Here is a 19,162-nt window from a genome sequence, read left to right on the forward strand (position 1 = left end):
TCACTTTAGCCACCCTTTTGCAAAAACCTTTTACTCTCTATATTATTTTGTGCTAATCTTTCTTCATCGTCGACCTTCCCTCTCCTTATTACCTGCTTTGTGGTTCTTTGTTGCGTTTTAAAGTTTTCCCAACCTTCTGGTTTCCCATTTTACTCTTGGTGAATGTGTGCATGAGGTTTCAGTTTGGCGCCTTCCTTTATTTCCCGAGTTGTCCAAGGCTGGCTGTCCCCACCATGAATGTCCTCACTTTTGTTGAGCACCATGAAAAATCTCTTTGAAAGTCCTCCACTGTTCCTCAACCGTCCCTCCATAAAACCCTTGTTCCCAGTCAACCCCTCCCTCAGCCCCTTGTTTAGGCACAGCACACTGGTTTTAGGCTGAACTATTGTACCCTCCATTTGTTTGATAAACTCAATCATTCTGCGATCACTCATTCCAAGAGGATCTCTAACTACAAGATTGCGAATTTTACCTGTCACGTTGCACAGGACCTGATCCGAGATGGCATGTTCCCTTGTTGGTTCAGTAACATGCTGTTTAAGAAAGCCACCACGTATCCAATCTATGAACTCCTCAAGTTTATCTCAACCAACTTGATTCACCCCATCTATGTTAAAATCATCCCTTGGTAACTGCTGTCCATCCGTACATGCCTCCGACATTTCTTGGTTTATTGCCTGGGCCACTGTAACGTTATTATGGGGTGGCCTCTAGACAACTCTCACTGGTGATACTTTCTCTTTACAATTCCTAATCTCTACCCAAGTTGATACAACATTTTTCCCCTTAGATTTTGATATCATCTCTCCCTATTGGCCTGATCTCACCCTTAACTAAGTGCTAGCCCTCCTCCCTGACCTTCCTGTCTATCCATCTGTGTTTTCTGACATCCTTGGATATTTCATTCTCAATCCTCTCCACCCTGTAACCACGTTTCTGTAGTGGCCGCTAAATCATAACCGTCTGTACTGATTTGTGCCACAAGTTCACTGACCTTGTTTCGGCTACTAGGGCTATTCAGATAAAATGCCCTTATACCCATTGTGCTTTTAAAATCTGGTCGTCTTTGCCTCTTTTACACTGACTTTTATCCCCTCGACACAGTTTTTTTTACGTTTGCTTTTATTTTCTCCACAATCTTTTCTTTCACATCTTCCATCTCTCTCCAATTTGATGAACCCCCACCCCTACTATTAGTTTAAAGCTCTGTCCACAGTCCTAGTTATGTGATTCACCAGGATCCAGGTCCCATCTCGGCTCAGATGGAGCCTGTCACCTCTGAACAGTTTCTTCCTTCCCCAATGCTGGTGCCAATTTCCCATGAATTGGAACCCACTTCTCCTACATAAATCCTTGAGCCACACATTTGACTCTCTAACCTTCTGGACCCTGTGCCAATTTGCGCGTGGCTCGGGAAGTAATCCAGAGATGACCACCTTTTTGGTTCTGCTTTTTAAATTTGGTGCCTGGCTCCTCAAATTTCCTTGGCAGAACCTCTCCTGGTTCTCCCTGCGTCGTTGGTAACCACATGGACCACAACTGGATCTTTCCCCTCCCACTGCAAATTCCTCTGCAGGTAGATGAGACATCCCAAACCCAGGCACCAGGCTTCAGCATATCCTGTCCCTGCCACAGAGAATTTTGTTTATTCCCCTAACGATACTATCCCCAATTATCCCTCCTACAGTGCCTCATGGAACAAGTGTGTGGAACCCAACTCTACCACTGTACACCGTGTCCCTAGCTCACATATCCTGGCCTCTGAATGACTGCCTCCTTTCTCTGCTAATTCTGGTCCCTACTTGTCCACATTCCCATCACTACACAATCCTTGCTAAATGCTGCAGTGAATCTTTCTTTACTGAGATGACTGCTCTTCCTGATCTATTTACTATCTATTATTTTCTCTTTGACGTGTGCTTTGTGTTCATGGTATTTGTAGTTAGACTGTTTTCCATGCCTGGAAATCGGCAGCAGAAAGACTTTCACCACACCTTGTACATTGTACTTGTGTAGATGGCAATGACTGTTATTGATTCATTCATTTGTAGAGATCTATTCCCTGTTCGTCATGTGAGAGAGGCTGAGTGAGGTGCGCCTGTGTTTTGGTAACCCTAGCCCCACCCCATGGTTCTGCAGTGACTGTGTTTGACAGACTGGGGTCCTGCGAACACCAACAGATGTTTCTTCTGGCGGGACCGTGAGTGGGTCAGATTTTGGGCTTGCTGGTGTTGAGCAGGGGTGGCGAGGGTGGTGGGAAAATCTTGCTGACTCTGCACTTACCCGGCTGCTACATTCTCTTGTGTACCCCTGTAGTGTCACTCTGGACATGAGTGTAACAGAGTCTGTGGACAGGAGCATGCAGTCACAGGTGAGTAAATACCTTTTATTCCACGAGGCACTTTAGGAATGACCAAGAGAGGGTTCCACACGTTTCTCCGTGTCCCACACTAGGGGAGAGAGATGGGGTTCCACACGTTTCTCCGTGTCCCACACTAGGGGAGAGAGATGGGGTTCCACACGTTTCACCATGTCCCACACAAGCAGAGGCAGGGATGGGGTTCCACGCATTTATTCAAGTTGAGAAAGAAAATCTTGGTGGGCTCAGGATCGAGAAAGGTACAATCACGGTTGGACTATAGACCTGGCAATAGTCAGGAGATGGAGGAACAGAAATACAGGCAGATACTGGAAAGATATAAAACAGCAGGATTCTTGCAGTGGGTGATTTTCCCCAATGTTGACTGAGACTCTTTCAGAGCCTGGCACTTAAATGGGGCACAAGATGTTGGATGCATCCAGGAGGTTAGTTGAAATGATATGTAGATAGTCCAACAAGGGAAGGGGCCAGACTGGATGTGGCATTGGGGAATTAATTGGCCTAGTACCAAAACTGTAGTGTTGTGGTCTCCTCGATATTGGAGAGACTGGGCGCAGACTGGGAGATTGCTTCATTGAGAGCCTTGGCTCTGTCTGCTGCAATAGCGTAGATCTCCCAATGGCCGCCCGTTTCAAGTTCCCATCCCCTTCCCTTACTGACATGTTTGTCCGCGGTCTCATGCACTGTCAGACTGACACCACCCACATATTGAAAGAACATATCATCCATCTGGGCACCTCAAACCAGATGGCATTAATATCAACTTCTCCGGTTTCCATTAAACCCACCCCTCCTCATCTCCTTTTCTCCAATTCTCTCTCTCTCTCACCCTTTTCCCTCTGTCTCCTTTCACAGAGCCAAAATCAATTCTCACCTTTCCTCATCATATCCAATTAACACCTTATCTGTTGGTCTGAACTCCTCTCCCTCCCATTCTTCCCCCTTTCTCTCCCCACTCTTTATTCAGACACCTGCCTGCTGTTTGCTTCTACCTTGAAGAAGGGCTCAGGCCTGAAACATTGGTAATATATCTTTAATCTCCGATGGACGCTGCAAAACTGCTGAGTTCCTCCGGCATTTTATGTGTTTTACTACAATTACATAGTCTGCAGATGTTTGTGTTTCATCCCCCTCAGTATCGTAGTTCAAAAGGAGGACACTTCGGGATGGGTGTTCTTAATTTGGTAAGATTTCAGCAAGGTTTGGATAAGACGAGATCTTATTAAAGCATGGAATTTGAAGGAGGTGAGGGCAACAGTAAAATGGGGGCTGGGAAGTCCAGAGAGAGCAGCTGTTTGAGAGAATATACATCCGACATGAGAGATGAAGTTCAGGTGATGAGGAAAAGCAAATGTGGCAGGAGATCCCACATATATATAAACTCCCTGATCCACATCTCTTCCCAGGATGCTCCCATGTTGCAGCACAAAATATTCCTGATTTCCAAGCACATGAGTGTACAACTGGAGGAACAAACAAATAGAATTGTCCCGAAGCGAACGAATCCCCGGCTGGAGTCAGTCACCCAAACTTGTCCTGATACAAAGGACCCTCCCACATCCAATGACTCCATCCCTTGCCAGCTTCAGAGAGAACTGAACAAGGAGTTACCAGAGACCACGGTGACAGATGACAACCAGACTGAGTCCTGGCAGGTAGGTCAACAGAGTATGGGAATTCATTACACCCTGCTGGAGAATGAGAATTTGTACCCGGAACATTGGGCACTCCGGACTGGGAGTGCAGAGTGTCAGGATATCTGTCTGTTACTATGCACAGGGTGCTATAGAACTGGTGGGTTCGTTACTGTACACACAGTTCTAGAGTACCGGTGAGTCTGTTACTTTACACTCAGTCCTAGAGTACTGGTGGGTCCATTAATAAACACTCAGTTCTAGAGTACCAATGGGTCTGTTACTGTACACACGGTGCTAGAGTACTGGTGAGTCCGTTACTGTACACTCAGTGCTAGAGTACCACTGGGTTCGTTACTGTACACATGGTGCTAGAGTACCGGTGGATCTGTTACTGTGCATTCGGTGCTAGAGTACCGGTGGGTTCATTACTGTACACTCAGTGCTCAAGTACCAGTCGTTCCATTACTGTACACTCAGTGCTAGAGTACTGCTGAGTCCATTACTGTACACATGGTGCTAGAGTACCGCTGGGTCCGTTACTATACACTCGGTGCTAGAGTGCCAGTCGGTCTGTTACTGTACACATGGTGCTAGAGTACCGGTGGGTTCATTACACTACACTTGGTGCTAGAGTACCAGTTGGTCTGTAACTGTACACATGGTGCTAGAGTACTGGTGGGTCCATTAATGTACACTCGGCACTAGAGTAACGGTGGGTCCGTTAATGCACACTTGGTGCTAGAGTACCGGTGGGTCCGTTAGGTACACATGTTGCAAGAGTACTGGTGGGTCTGTTACTCTGTTATGGTGTTAGGATATCGGTCAGTCTGTCACTCTACACACTGTACTGAGTACCAGTTTGTCTGTGTGTCACTATGTTCATGTTTTGGCTTCCCTGTTCCTTCCTATTCTCTCTTGTTTCTCTCTCGCTGAGCCATGCCTCTCCCTGCTCCTTCCTCTCATTGTTACCATCTTTGTTGAATCTCTTTTCTTCTTGCAATCCATCTCTCTCCTCATTTTTACTGTGATTTTCATCTTCCCTCTCTTGCTGTTACCCATCCATTTTCACTCTCACCCTCTCCCTCACCCCTTCCATTCCTTCTTCCCTCATTTCACCCCGCCTTTTCACCTTCTCCTTTCCTGACTGCCCACCCTCCCACACACCCTTCTCTCACTTCCCTCCTCTCTCTTCCTGGTCTGGTGTTTCTCCTGCTCCTTCCTTCCCCTCTTCTCTCCTCTCTCTCTCCCTCTCTTCCTTCAGCTCCTTCACCCCACTCTCCCTTCTTCACAGGCTGCAGTGTTGAATGGGCTTGGAAGTCACGCCATGAGGTCGGCCTCTCCTTCTGTGGATACGAATGCAGCATTCCTTCAAGGTAAGTGATTGCTTGAACGTCCAGCTAATGGTGGGGATCCAGGCACATTGTGGAGAGGTTGGGCACGTAGTACCCGATTGGGTCATTAAATGCCAAGGTCAAGGAAGCTAGCAACCAATATGAAAAAGGATACCAAAAGCTTTTTGAAGTATATTAAGTGTAAAAGACATCAGAGTAGATATAGGACCGATAGAAAATGGCACTTGAGAAGTGGTAATGGGAGACAAGGAGATGGCAGAAGAACTGAATGAGTATTTGACATCAGTCTTCACTGTGGAAAACATTAGCAGTACACCAGACTTTAAAGGACTCAGGGAAGAGAGGCGAGTGCAGCCACGATCGCCAGGGAGAAGGTGCTTGGGAAGCTGAAAGGCTTAAGGTAGAGAAGTCTCTCCTTAGACCTTTCAGATGGAATGCACCCTCAGGTTCTGAAAGAAGTAGTTGTAGAGTGTTACAAGCCCAAAGGACCCCAAAACCCAGCAGCAATAGACATTAACCAAGACAAGTAGTTTTTAAAACAAAAGTTGTTTTAAATCAACTTTAAGCATGAAAACAGAATCAAACTTCAACCCATCTCTATACTTAACTACCCAAATTAATCCCCTTCTAATTCTAAGCGCACATGTATGTAATGCGTGTGTAAACTTAAGAAAAGCTTTTTGGTTCACAGTTCAATCTCACTTCTCCTTCTTCCAAGTTCTCTGGTTCTAGGGAATTCTTATACTGTGCATAGAATGTAACATGTATAAAGTTCACCAGGTTTTGGTGCTCAAAAGGTAAATGTTTACTGCTCAGGAAAGTTCTTGTAAGGTTTGCAGAGAGAGATTTGTTCCAGGATTTCCACAACTGAGGTACCACCATTAGTCACCTCAATGTCTCGCTGATGAAACTTGCCCCATCGGGGTTCTCCAGATGATAACCTCTTTCTTTCAGGCCACCACAGAGTTCCTTTCTGTTCCATTTATTCCAAGAGAAACATCAGACAGATAGTACTTCCAGTCATCCACTGCTCTGGAACTTTGTTTCCAACCAGCTCTTCCTGGCTTGTTCTGTTCAGCTCCTTTAGTGTCACACACACTAGCTGAGAGGACTTGTTAACTTGTCTCTTTCTCTCTCTCTCTCTAACTGAGATGGCCAGAAAGCCCATGTGACCCTCTCACTTGCAAAACCCCCACCTTCTTCAGCAAATCACAGGAGTTCTCCTCTCTTGGTCAAGATAAATAAAACCCAGGAGTGACCTTTCAATGAGCACTTTGCAGAAAGATACTTGTAGCCAGTTTGTCCCCTCCAAAACAATGGTCATTCATTTCATGAGGTCATTTCAAATAGCACCTACTTGTGAAATGTGCATCACTTTCTCCAGAGATCCTGCAATGTTACTGAATATGTATTCTTCAGACTTTCAAATAAGATCTGTTTTAAAATGTATGTATGTATCCTACTCTAAATTTTACCACATTCTCCCAAATATTGTGGAGGCATTGGTAATGGTGGTCCAAGAATCAATCAATTCTGCCCTGGTTCCAGAGACCTGGAAATTTGCAAAGGTCACTCTGCTATTTAAAAAGGGAGGGAGGCAGCAGAAAGAAAATTATAGACTTGTTTCCCTAACATCAGTGGTTGGGAAATTGTTGGAGTCGGTTGTAAAGGATGAGGTTACAGAGTTCCTGGAGGTGCGTGACAAGATAGGCCAAAGTCAGCATGGTTTCCTGAAGGGTAAATCTTGCCTGACAAACCCACTACAATATTTTGAGGAAACCACACTCAGGCCAAACAATGGAGATGTAATGGATGTGTAGATTTGGCCTTTGACAAGGTGCTGCTATGAGGCTGGTTAACAAGATGAGAGCCCATGGAATTACAGGGAGGATACTAGCATGGGAACCAGAAAGTGGGAATAAGGGGATACGATTCTGGTTGGCTGCCTGTTACCACTGGTGTTCCACAGGGGGAAATTTTACGTTGCATGTTAAAGATTTGGATTGCGGAATAAATGACTTTGTGGCCACTTTTGCAGAGGGTACAAAGGAAGGTGGAGGGGCAAGTAATGAAGGGAAAACAGAGAGGCTGCAGCGAGACTTGGATGGATGAGGAGAAGAAGCAACAAAATGGCAGATGAAATACAATGTTGAAAAGTGTATAGTCATGCAAACATTGGTAGAAGGAATAAAAGGGCAAACTATTATTATAATGGGGAGAAAATCCAAAATGCAGATTTCAAAGTCATCATGCAGGAGACTAACCTCCAGGTTGAGTCGGTGGTGAAAGCAAATGCAATTTTGGCGTTCATACCTAGAGGAATTCGATACAAAAGTAGGGATGTGATGTTGAGGCTTTATAAGGCACTGGTGAGGCCCCACTTGGAGTACAGGGTACAGTTTTGGATTCCTTATTTAAGAAAGGATGTGCTGGCATTGGAGAGGGTTCGGAGAAGATTCACAAGAATTATTCCTGGAATGAAGGGACAAGCATACGAGGAATGCTTGACAGCTCTTGGACTGGATTCCTTGGACTTCAGGATAATGGGGTTGGGAGGCGGAGAGGAACTTCATAGAAGCATTTGAAATGTTTGAAAATTTTATTTAAAAGTTTTTGATACAGGTAATAATTTCCAAATACAAAATATAACAATCAGATATCAATATCAAATCTATTCTTTGGCTTGGCTTCGCGGACGAAGATTTATGGAGGGGGTAAAAAGTCCACGTCAGCTGCAGACTCGTTTGTGGCTGACAAGTCCGATGCGGGACAGGCAGACACGATTGCAGCGGTTGCAGGGGAAAATTGGTTGGTTGGGGATGGGTGTTGGGTTTTTCCTCCTTTGCCTTTTGTCAGTGAGGTAGGCTCTGCGGTCTTCTTCAAAGGAGGTTGCTGCCCGCCAAACTGTGAGGCGCCAAGATGCACGGTTTGAGGCGATATCAGCCCACTGGCGGTGGTCAATGTGGCAGGCACCAAGAGATTTCTTTAGGCAGTCCTTGTACCTTTTCTTTGGTGCACCTCTGTCTCGGTGGCCAGTGGAGAGCTCGCCATATAACACGATCTTGGGAAGGCGATGGTCCTCCATTCTGGAGACGTGACCCATCCAGCGCAGCTGGATCTTCAGCAGCGTGGACTCGATGCTGTCGACCTCTGCCATCTCGAGTACTTCGACGTTAGGGATGTAAGCGCTCCAATGGATGTTGAGGATGGAGCGGAGACAACGCTGGTGGAAGCGTTCTAGGAGCTGTAGGTGGTGCCGGTAGAGGACCCATGATTCGGAGCCGAACAGGAGTGTGGGTATGACAACGGCTCTGTATACGCTTATCTTTGTGAGGTTTTTCAGTTGGTTGTTTTTCCAGACTCTTTTGTGTAGTCTTCCAAAGGCGCTATTTGCCTTGGCGAGTCTGTTGTCTATCTCATTGTCGATCCTTGCATCTGATGAAATGGTGCAGCCGAGATAGGTAAACTGGTTGACCGTTTTGAGAATTTTATTTAAAAGTTTTTGATACAGGTAATAATTTCCAAATACAAAATATAACAATCAGATATCAATATCAAATCTATTACATGATGATAAAAACCTCACCAAACTCCCCTCGCCCATTGAACTAACCCCAAAAGAAAGAAGGAAAAAAAATGAAATAAGTAAGAAAACATAAGAAATGTGGGACACTAGAATATTAATCTGGCTGTCATAAGTTCCCCCTCACCACACAAAATGAATCATTTATTACTTTCAATAATTTCAAGGAGGTTAACAAAGTTCAAGGCTTAAGGAAAAGGTTTATAAATTAATTCCCTCAATTCTTAAGTATGGGTGCCAAATTTAAAAAAAATACATCATATTTATTCCTCAAATTATAAGTGATCTTCTCCAAAGGAACACAAATGTGTATTTCTGTGTTCCACCACTCCATACCCAGGTGGGCATCTGATTTCCATGTCACTACTGTACAATTTCTTGCTACTGATAAGGCAACTTTTACAAATTGCTTTTGATGTGTGGATAGTTTCTGTTTTGGTCTTATCCGCTCAATACCACCTAATAAAAATAACATTGGAGTTTGTGGAAATAAATAAAATGTCTAATTTGACCAAAAGGCTCTCACTTTGGAGCGAGACCAAGTGGGATGTAAAAAGGTCCTTACTTCCTGACCACATCGAAAACACTGATCAGATACATTGGATTTCAGTTTATTTAGCTTTTGCAGAGTGAGATATAAATGATGTAAAATTTGTATTGGACTAGCCTATATCTAACATTTATAGTTAGATTATCCAGACACAATTTACTTCATAAATATTAACGTTTCAATCTGTCTCCCAAAGTTGTCTGGACCTATGTATCCCCTGTTTACTAGTTCCCTTCTGCAATAAAGTATACATAGCCAAAATAAATGACGTAATATATCTACTACATATTAACCTCACAAAGATTAGCGTATACAGAACCGTTGTCATATCCACACTCCTGTTCGGCTCCGAATCATGGGTCCTTTACCGACATCACCTATGGCTCCTAGAACGCTTCCACCAGCGTTGTCTCTGCTCCATCCTCAACATTCATTGGAGCGACTTCATCTCCAACATCGAAGTGCTCGAGATGGCAGAGGCTGACAGCATCGAATCCACACTGCTGAAGATCCAACTGCGCTGGGTAGGTCACGTCTCCAGAATGGAGGACCATCGCCTTCCCAAGATCGTGTTATATGGCGAGCTCTCCACTGGCCACCGAGACGGAAGTGCACCAAAGAAGAGGTACAAGAAGGCTCTTGGTGCCTGCCACATTGACCACCGCCTCAAACCGTGCATCTTGGCGGGCAGCAACCTCCTTTGAAGAAGACCGCAGAGCCCACCTCACTGTCAAAAGGCAAAGGAGGAAAAACCCAACACCCAACCCCAACCAACCAATTTTCCCTTGCAAGCGCTGCAACCGTGTCTGCCTGTCTCGCATCGGACTTGTCAGCCAAAAACGAGCCTGCAGCTGACGTGGACATTGCCCCTCCATAAATCTTCGTCCGCGAAGCCAAGCCAAAGAAGAAGAATGAATATTTCTAATCACCACATTTCAGAAATGACATTGTCGGACCTAGTTTATCTTTCAAATAAGGCCATAATTGATAATATCAAAAAAGGGAATTATTTTGCATCCCATATTTATTTTTTAATTGATCAAATATCATTAAACTTCTTCCTACATAACAACCTTCTGTATATCTAATTCCCTACCAAAACCAAATATTTAAAACTTGGTTACCTGATGAAAATGGAATGTCGATTTTGCATCAAAGACACTTTAGCCCGGTCCGCACTCCTCGTTCCAATTTCATCATTTACTTTACTCCAAATATTAATCAAATGCTTCAACAGAGATGCTTCCCTTTCCCCAGATAGTAACTTTGCTTCTCAGTTATATACAAAATCTTCCGATTTCCTCTCTCAGATTTTATCAATTTCTATTTTAATTCAGGCTGGTTTTTCTTTCTCATCAAAGAAAGAAGTTAAAAATCTAATTTGAGCTGCCTTATAGTGATTTCTAAAATCTGGTCATTGCAAACCTCCAAACTCAGATTTCCAAGTCAATTTCTCTAAAGAAACTCTTGAAATCTTACCCTTCCAAAGAAAAATTCTAATATATTTATTTAATTCTTGAAAAGAAAATTGTAGTATCATTATTGGCAATGTTTGAAATAAATATTGAAACCTCAGAAATATATTAATTTTAACACAATTAACCCTACCCAATAATCTAATTAGCAACATCTTCCACTTATTCAAATTCTCACCAATTTTCTTAAGTAAAAGTACAGAGTTCAGTTGACATACATTCTCTAATTTATTATCTGCCCATATACCTACATATCTTATCCTGCTCACTGTCCATTTCAATTCAGTAACTCATTGACAATGAGTGTAATCCCCTATAGTAAGAGGCATAATTTAACTTTTATCCCAGTTTTCTTTATAACCCAAAACCTTACTATATTCCTCCAATCTCAAATACAATTTACGTAGTGAACCTATTGGCTCTGTCAAATAAACCAAAACATGGTCAGCAAATTAATTAATTATATATTCTTCTTGATTAACCTTAAACCCTTTCAAATCTGGATCAGCTCATATTAGTTCTGCAAGTGCTTCATAATAAATAAATCAAGTGATAAAGGGCATCCTTGCCTACTAGATCTGGTCAGTGAAACAATGTTAAAACCTGCCCATTCGTAACAACTTTAGCTCTGGGGTTATTGTATAAATCTTTAACCCAATTTATAAACACCGCACCCATTCAAAATTTCTCAAAGACAAAAAGTCCCACTCTAATCTATCAAATGCCTTTTGTGCGTCCACACTAAAATCTCCCCTTTTGTGCTAAATGTGTTAAGTAACCTAATTACCTTATCTGCAGATTTTCTCTTCTTCACAAAGCCTGTCTGATTATTATGTTTCAATTTTAATAAAAATTTCATCAACCTATTTGCTAAAACTTCTGCAATTACCTTACAATGGGCATTTAACAAAGAAATTCATCGATAAGATGCTGGTTTTAAAAGATCTTCTTTTTTGGCATTACCGTTATTATTGCAGTTTTTAGTGTCTGGGAGGGTATATGTTACCATCGCCTGTTCTAATACATCCATAAAAGGAGGAATTAATAATCTTTTTATAAATACTTTATTTTTAAAGTTTGCAAACTTGTATTATATATAATCCAGATACATCCATCATTTTCATAAAGCTTATTACTGCCTACTGTGATGGGCCCAGAGAACCCCAAACCCCAGCAGCAATAGAAATTCACCAAGACAAATGGTCACTTAAACAAATGTTACTTTTGATTTTCTGTAAACATAAAAACAGGATCAAACGTTAACATATTACTACTAACTTAACTTAACCCCCTTCTAAGCACACGTGCATGTAATGTGTGTGTAAGTTCAGAAAAGTTATTTGATTCACAGTCCAATCTCACTTCTCACTCCTCCAAGTTCACTGGTATCAGGCAATTCTTATACTGTGCACAGAATTTAACATTTATGAATCTTAAAACCATCTAACAATTACAGCATGGAAACAGGCCATCTCTGCCCATCTAGTCCACACCAAACCAAGTCCTCTCCTCTAGTCCCACCTACCTGCACCCTGCCCATAACCCTCCATTCTCCTCCCATCCATATACCTATCCAATTTTTCCTTAAATGACAAAATGGATTTTGCTGCCACTACTTCTCCTGGAAGCTCATTCCACACAGCCACCACTCTCTGAGTGAAGAAGTTCCCCCTCATGTTCAATGGAAAAAGCCTATCCACATCAACTCTTTCTACCCCTCTCAATCTTAAATACCTATTTCAAATCCCCCTCAACCTTCTACGCTCCAAGGAATAAAGATCTAATCTGCTCAATCTTTATTTGAAATCTAGATTGTGAAAGCCAAGGTAACATTTTCGTAAATCTTCTCTGCACTCTCTGTACCTTGTTGATATCCTTCCTATAATTTGATGACCAGAACTGCACGCAGTACTCTAAATTTGGCCTCACCGATGCCTTGAACAGTCTCAACATCATCTCCCAGCTCCTGTATTCTATGCTTTGATTTATAAAGGCCAGCATACCAAAAGCCTTCTTCACCACCCTATCCACATGAAATTCTACCTTAAGGGAATTATGAACCATTATTTCTAGATCCTTCTGCTCCACTGCATTCCTCAATGCCCTCCCATTTACTATGCATGTCCTGTTTTGATTATTCCTACCAAAATGATGCACTTCATACTTATCAGCATTAAACCATCTGCCATCTTTCAGCCCACTCTTCTACACAGTCCAAATCTGTCTGCAATCTTTGAAAACCCTCTTCATTATCCACAATACTACCTATTTTAGTATCATCTGCATATTTACTAATCCAATTTACCACCCCATCATCCAGATCATTAATGTATATGACAAACAGCAAAGGACCCAATACAGAACCCTAAGGCACACCGCTTGTTACCAGCCTCCAGGCTGACAAACAATTATCCGCGATGACTCTCTGGCAACTACTTCCAGCCACTGTTGAATCCATTTGACTATTTTAAAGTTAATACATACTGCTTGAACCTTCCTAACTAATCTTCCATGCGGAACATTATCAAAGTCCATATAGACAACATCCACTACTCTACTCTCATCAACATTCCTAGTCACCTCTTCAAAAAATTCAACAAGATTGATCAAATCCTTCCATGAACAAATCCATGTTGTGTTCTTGATCAGATCTTGTCTCTCCAGATATTTATATATTATCTCTAAGAACGCCTTCCATTAATTTACCTACCACAGACGTCAAACTTGCAGGCGATAATTGCTAGGCTTGCTCCTCGAACCTTTTTTAAACAAAGGAACCACATTAGCAATACGCCAATGTTTTGGCACTTTACCCTTCTTGAATGACATTCAAATCACAGTCCTCACTAAATTCTCTCAATGTCCTGGGGAAAATCCCATCGGGACCTTGAGACTTATTCACCTTAATATGCTTCAAAAGCTTCTTTCTTAATCACTATGTTTTCCATAATTACCCTCTTTGCTTCCTTTACCCAGCACAATTCAATATCCTTTTCTTTAGTGAATACCAAAGAAAAGAACTTGTTCAAAACAAGTTGGCTCCACACACAGTGTCCACTCTGATTCTCTAAGGAACCAATTTTATTCCTCATTCTCTTGCTATTAACATATTTGTAAAAAAACCTTTTGGATTTATTTTCACCCTGGTTGCTAAAGCCACCTCATACCTTCTTTTAGCTTTTCTTCTTTCTTTCAAAAGATTATTTTTACATTTGATGTATTCTCCACACATCTCCTTTATTTCTTGTTTCTTCTATTTATTGTAGCTCTCCCTCTTTTTACAAATCAAGTTTCCAATATCCCTTGAAAACCATGGCTCTCTCAAATCTTTGACCCTGCCTTTTTAGCCTAACAGGAACATAAAGATTTTGTACCCTTCAGATCTCACCTTTGAAAGACCTCCATTTCTCCACTACATCCTTCCCATAAAACAAATTGTCCCAATCCACTCCTCGTAAATCCTTTCTCTACTCCTCAAATCTAGCTTTTCCCCACTCAAAAACAACAATTTTAGGTCCTGACCCATCCCTTTCCATAATTACATTGAAGCTAATGGCCCTATGATCACTGGACTCCAACACATACCAGGCTTTGGTGCTTGAAAAGTAAATAGTTACCACTCAGGAAGGTTCTTGTTGGTCTTCAGAGAGATTTGTTGCTCATTGGACTCATACAACTGATTCCTTCCGATCAGCCATTTCAGTGTATTGCTGAAGAAACTTGCCCCATCAGGGTTTTCCAGATGATTACCTCTTTCTTTCAGGTCACCACTGAGTTCCTTTTCTGTTTCCATTATCTCAGGTGAAACATTATACAGCCAGTCATCTCCTCTTCTATGGACCACATGGGCTTTGAACAGATTGAACTAAGAACTCACAACCCATCTTCAAAATGGGGTTTTTCCACAAGCTTGCCAGCTTGTCATATTCCATTCCCAACTGCTGCTGAACTGTAGAATTGAATTCTCTCTCTCTCTCTCTCTCTCTCACATACACACACACACACACACACACACACACACACACACACACACACACACACACACACACACACACACACACACACACACACACACACACAGAGGACCCTCTTAGAACAGCAAACTACACTCAGACAGACTGCAGCACCAGACCCAATCTTCTGATTCCATTTATCTGTTGCTTTCCAAAACAATACTCCTCAGCAAGTCCAATTAACACCTACTTGTGAAGTCCCTATAGGCATTCTTCAAATTCTGGCATTTTAAATGAGATCTGTGTGGAGAAGTGTTTGTGTGTGTTTGTCACCTACACTTAAAAAAACTTCACCATTTATCTCCCAAAACATATCTATATACGATATAAAATATAACATAATCCATCAGACTACAAAACCAAATATACCCCCTCCCCTTAAAACTAAACCTTCCCTAACCCCAGCCCAAAAAAATCAATATTAATAACATATAACAAATAATGTGCTAAAGTAATAAAAAAGATAAAGATAAGGAGAATAATAGCATTGTAGTAATGGATTGTAGTAGGCAGGTCAGAAAGCACAGAGAACTAACTATCATCAACTATAATATCTAGCAAGATTATAAGGGATGGTGAGGAAAGACTAATCCACATTACTTATCATATATATTTGGGCTCCATATTTGTAAATATGCAATATACTTATTGGAATTAATAAATTGTTAAATTCTTTATAAAACTCAGGTGGGAAACCATCCTCTCCTGGAGATTTATTACTTTGTAATGAGCTCAATGCTTGATGTGAAGGGGGCATCCAACTCCCTTTGCTCTTGTAAAGTTAACCTTGTCTGTGACAAAAAAAATCCTCTATTTTATTATCTTCTCTCTGTGATTCAGATTTATATAACTGAGAATAAAATTGTTTAAAAGCCTCATTAATTTCATGAGGCTTATAAGTAATGTCATTTGACTCTGTTTTAACTGCATACATAATTCTTGAAACTTGTTTCATTGTTCAGTTGGCAAGCAAGGACCTTATGAGTCCTTTTACCTAACTCATAATATCTCTACTTAGTTCTCATTATGGTTTTCTCCATTCTATATGTTTGTAATGAATTCTTGTTTACAATTCCCCAATGTTTTTCCTCTGAGACCCATCTTTGTAAATCCTTTTCTAAGCACGTTGCCTCTTTCTCCAATTGGTCCAATTCTTTCATATAATCCTTCTTAATTTTAGACATGTAACTTATAATTCGTCCCCTTAAGTAAGTCTTCATCACATCCCATAAAATAAACTTATTGATAACCAAAGTAGAATTAGTCTGAAAGAAAACGTATAGTCTAATAGATGGTGTAACCCTCCCGTGTGAGCAGTGACTTTTATGATGCTGAGAAATCAAGGCGAGGATGGGGGGGATGGGGGAGACTTGGCAAGTGTTTTCACAATTGGGGGAGTCACAAATAAGGGTATAGCACTAAAGTCTGCAGACACTGTGTATGATGCTGGAGAAACTTAACAGGTCAAACCGTGTCTTTTATGTAGCGAAGATAAAGATACAGAATCAATGTTTCAGCCCTGAGCCCTTCATCGAGGTACAGAAAAATGTTGGCAGGTGCCCGAACAAAATGGTGGGTGGAAGGGCACAGACCCACAGGCAGGAGGTAATAGGTGGATAAGGGAGGGAGGTCACACCAGTAAACAGGGGGAGGAAATGGCTCTGTGATTGGAGAGGGAAGGGGGTGGAGAGCTGAAGGAAGGAAGACGGAGGGATGGGGAAGAGAGGGAGAAAAGGGAGTGGGCTAGCAGAAACTGGAGGTCTATGTTAATGCTGTCCAGTTGGAGACTACAGACTGGGGGCTGGCCATTTAAAAATGAGATGTGTGCCGAATCTGCTCTTGAAGGTAGTGGGGGTCAATCAGTATTGGAAAGATTAGGGAGTTCAACATCCTGGAGAGCAGACACAGGGAATAGTGAGGCCTGAACGGTGGGACAGGATTGAGGGGCAAAGGGGCCTCCTCAGGTCCCTGCCTCCTTGTGTTCTGTGAGTGATGGGACTTGGCTCTGTATCACCCGTGCTGTGGAACTTGCTCTATAACTGGCCCTGGGATGTCTGATGGGGTGGTGCAGAGGGTGTTCTATGTATGACTGGGTTGTGTCAATCCTGTTAGATACTGCACCACACAAATGTCCTACACATCCTATCGGGATGGAGCCTAAGTCATCATGCAGGAAAAGCAAATCCACACAGCATCGGATCTGGGTGAAGTATGGCGGGATTGGTCCAATGGATGAAGTCGGAATGCCAATCGCCTCCAGGCCGGTAAGTGAGCATGGGATGGTAGTCACCATCGTGGTGAAGGTGTGGATGGAGCACGAAGTGTCTGTGTCCACCACTGAGGGAGGTCCCTGTGGACAGCACTGTTCAGCAGCACATGGAGACGTTGGTGAGGGAACGCTGCCAAGTGGCACGGCCAGATTGCAGGAATACATGCCGAGGGACACACCGAGGCTTAGTGCTGTGGGGAAGGATCATAGTCTAGAGTCCTCCCATTACCGGGCACTGAGGTAAAGTCTTTCAAACAACAGAGGGGGGAATAACGGCAAGGTCCCACAGTGGTGATAATGGTGTAAATAGAGAGTGTAGGTAACAATGTACAGTGGTGAGGATCCTGTGCCTGCAGCAGGCTGCTGGGGTCTGGTATTCACACCAGTATGTGGGCTGCTGGAGATTGGATTCACACCAGGATGTGGACTGCTGGTGTCTGGTATTCACACCAGGATGTGGGCTGCTGGTGTCAGGGATTCACACCAGGATGTGGGCTGCTGGTGTCTGGTATTCACACCAGGATGTGGGCATCTGGTGTCGGGGATTCATACCAGGATGTGGGAATCTGGTGTCTGGTATTCACATCAGTATGTGGGCTGCAGGTGTCTGGGATTCACATCAGGATGTGGACTGCTGGTATCTGGGATTCACACCAGGATGTGGGGTGCTGGCGACTGGGATTCACACCAGGATGAGGGCTGCTGGTATCTTGAAATCACACAGGGATGTGGGCTGCTGGTGTCTGGGATTCACATCAGGATGTGAGCTGCTGGGTCTGTGATTCACAACAGGATGTGGACTGCTGGTATCTGGGATTCACACCAGAATGTGGGCTGCTGGTATCTGGGATTCACACCAGGATGCGGGCTGCTAGTAACTGGAAATCACATCAGGATGTGGGCTGCTGGAGACTGAGATTCACACCAGGATGTGGGTTGCTGGTGTCTGGGATTCACACCAGGATGTGAGATGCTGGAGACTGAGATTCACACCAGGATGTGGGCTGCTGGTGTCGGGGATTCATACCAGGATGTGGGCATCTGATGTCTGGTATTCACACCAGGATGTGGGTTGCAGATGTCTGGGATTCAAATCAGGATGTGGACTGCTGGTATCTGGGTTTCACACCAGGATGTGGGGTGCTGGCGACTGGGATTCACACCAGGATGTGGGCTGCTGGTATCTGGAAATCACACAGGGATGTGGACTGCTGGTGTCTGGGATTCACATCAGGATGTGGACTGCTGGTGTCTGGGATTCGCATCAGGATGTGGGCTGCTGGTGTCTGGGATTCACAACAGGATGTGTGCTGCTGGTATCTGGGATTCACACCAGGATGCGGGCTGCTGGAGACTGAGATTCACACCAGGATGTGGGTTGCTGGTGTCTGGGATTCACACCAGGATGTGAGATGCTGGAGACTGAGATTCACACCAGGATGTGGGCTGCTGGTGTCGGGGATTCATACCAGGATGTGGGCATCTGATGTCTGGTATTCACACCAGGATGTGGGCTGCAGGTGTCTGGGATTCAAATCAGGATGTGGACTGCTGGTATCTGGGATTCACACCAGGATGCGGGCTGCTGGAGACTGAGATTCACACCAAAATGTGGGCTGCTGGTATCTGGGATTCACACCAGGATGCGGGCTGCTGGTATCTGGAAATCACACAGGGATGTGGACTGCTGGTGTCTGGGATTCACATCAGGATGTGGACTGCTGGTGTCTGGGATTCGCATCAGGATGTGGGCTGCTGGTGTCTGGGATTCACAACAGGATGTGTGCTGCTGGTATCTGGGATTCACACCAGGATGCGGGCTGCTGGAGACTGAGATTCACACCAAAATGTGGGCTGCTGGTATCTGGGATTCACACCAGGATGCGGGCTGCTAGTAACTGGA

At 43.4% G+C, this 19,162-nt stretch overlaps 1 protein-coding gene across 20 annotated transcripts in view; it reads left to right on the forward strand.

Annotated features, from left to right (window-relative positions):
• LOC138753929 (vinexin-like) overlaps positions 1-19,162 on the forward strand; it is an 83,492-nt gene that overhangs the window by 17,985 nt on the left and 46,345 nt on the right. For 9 of the 20 annotated variants that reach the window (XM_069917502.1, XM_069917503.1, XM_069917510.1 and 6 more), the window contains 5 exons: positions 2,317-2,371; positions 3,517-3,564; positions 3,787-4,035; positions 5,279-5,390; positions 17,103-17,254. In XM_069917502.1, the coding sequence (XP_069773603.1) occupies positions 2,317-2,371; positions 3,517-3,564; positions 3,787-4,035; positions 5,279-5,390; positions 17,103-17,254 (616 nt within the window). Of the gene's footprint in view, positions 1-2,316; positions 2,372-3,516; positions 3,565-3,786; positions 4,036-5,278; positions 5,391-17,102; positions 17,255-19,162 lie in introns of those variants that run through there. The other 11 variants (XM_069917507.1, XM_069917513.1, XM_069917508.1 and 8 more) reach the window with 5 other exon arrangements.

The sequence above is a fragment of the Narcine bancroftii genome, chromosome 2, assembly GCF_036971445.1.
Source record: "Narcine bancroftii isolate sNarBan1 chromosome 2, sNarBan1.hap1, whole genome shotgun sequence".
NCBI classification, from domain to species: domain Eukaryota; kingdom Metazoa; phylum Chordata; class Chondrichthyes; order Torpediniformes; family Narcinidae; genus Narcine; species Narcine bancroftii.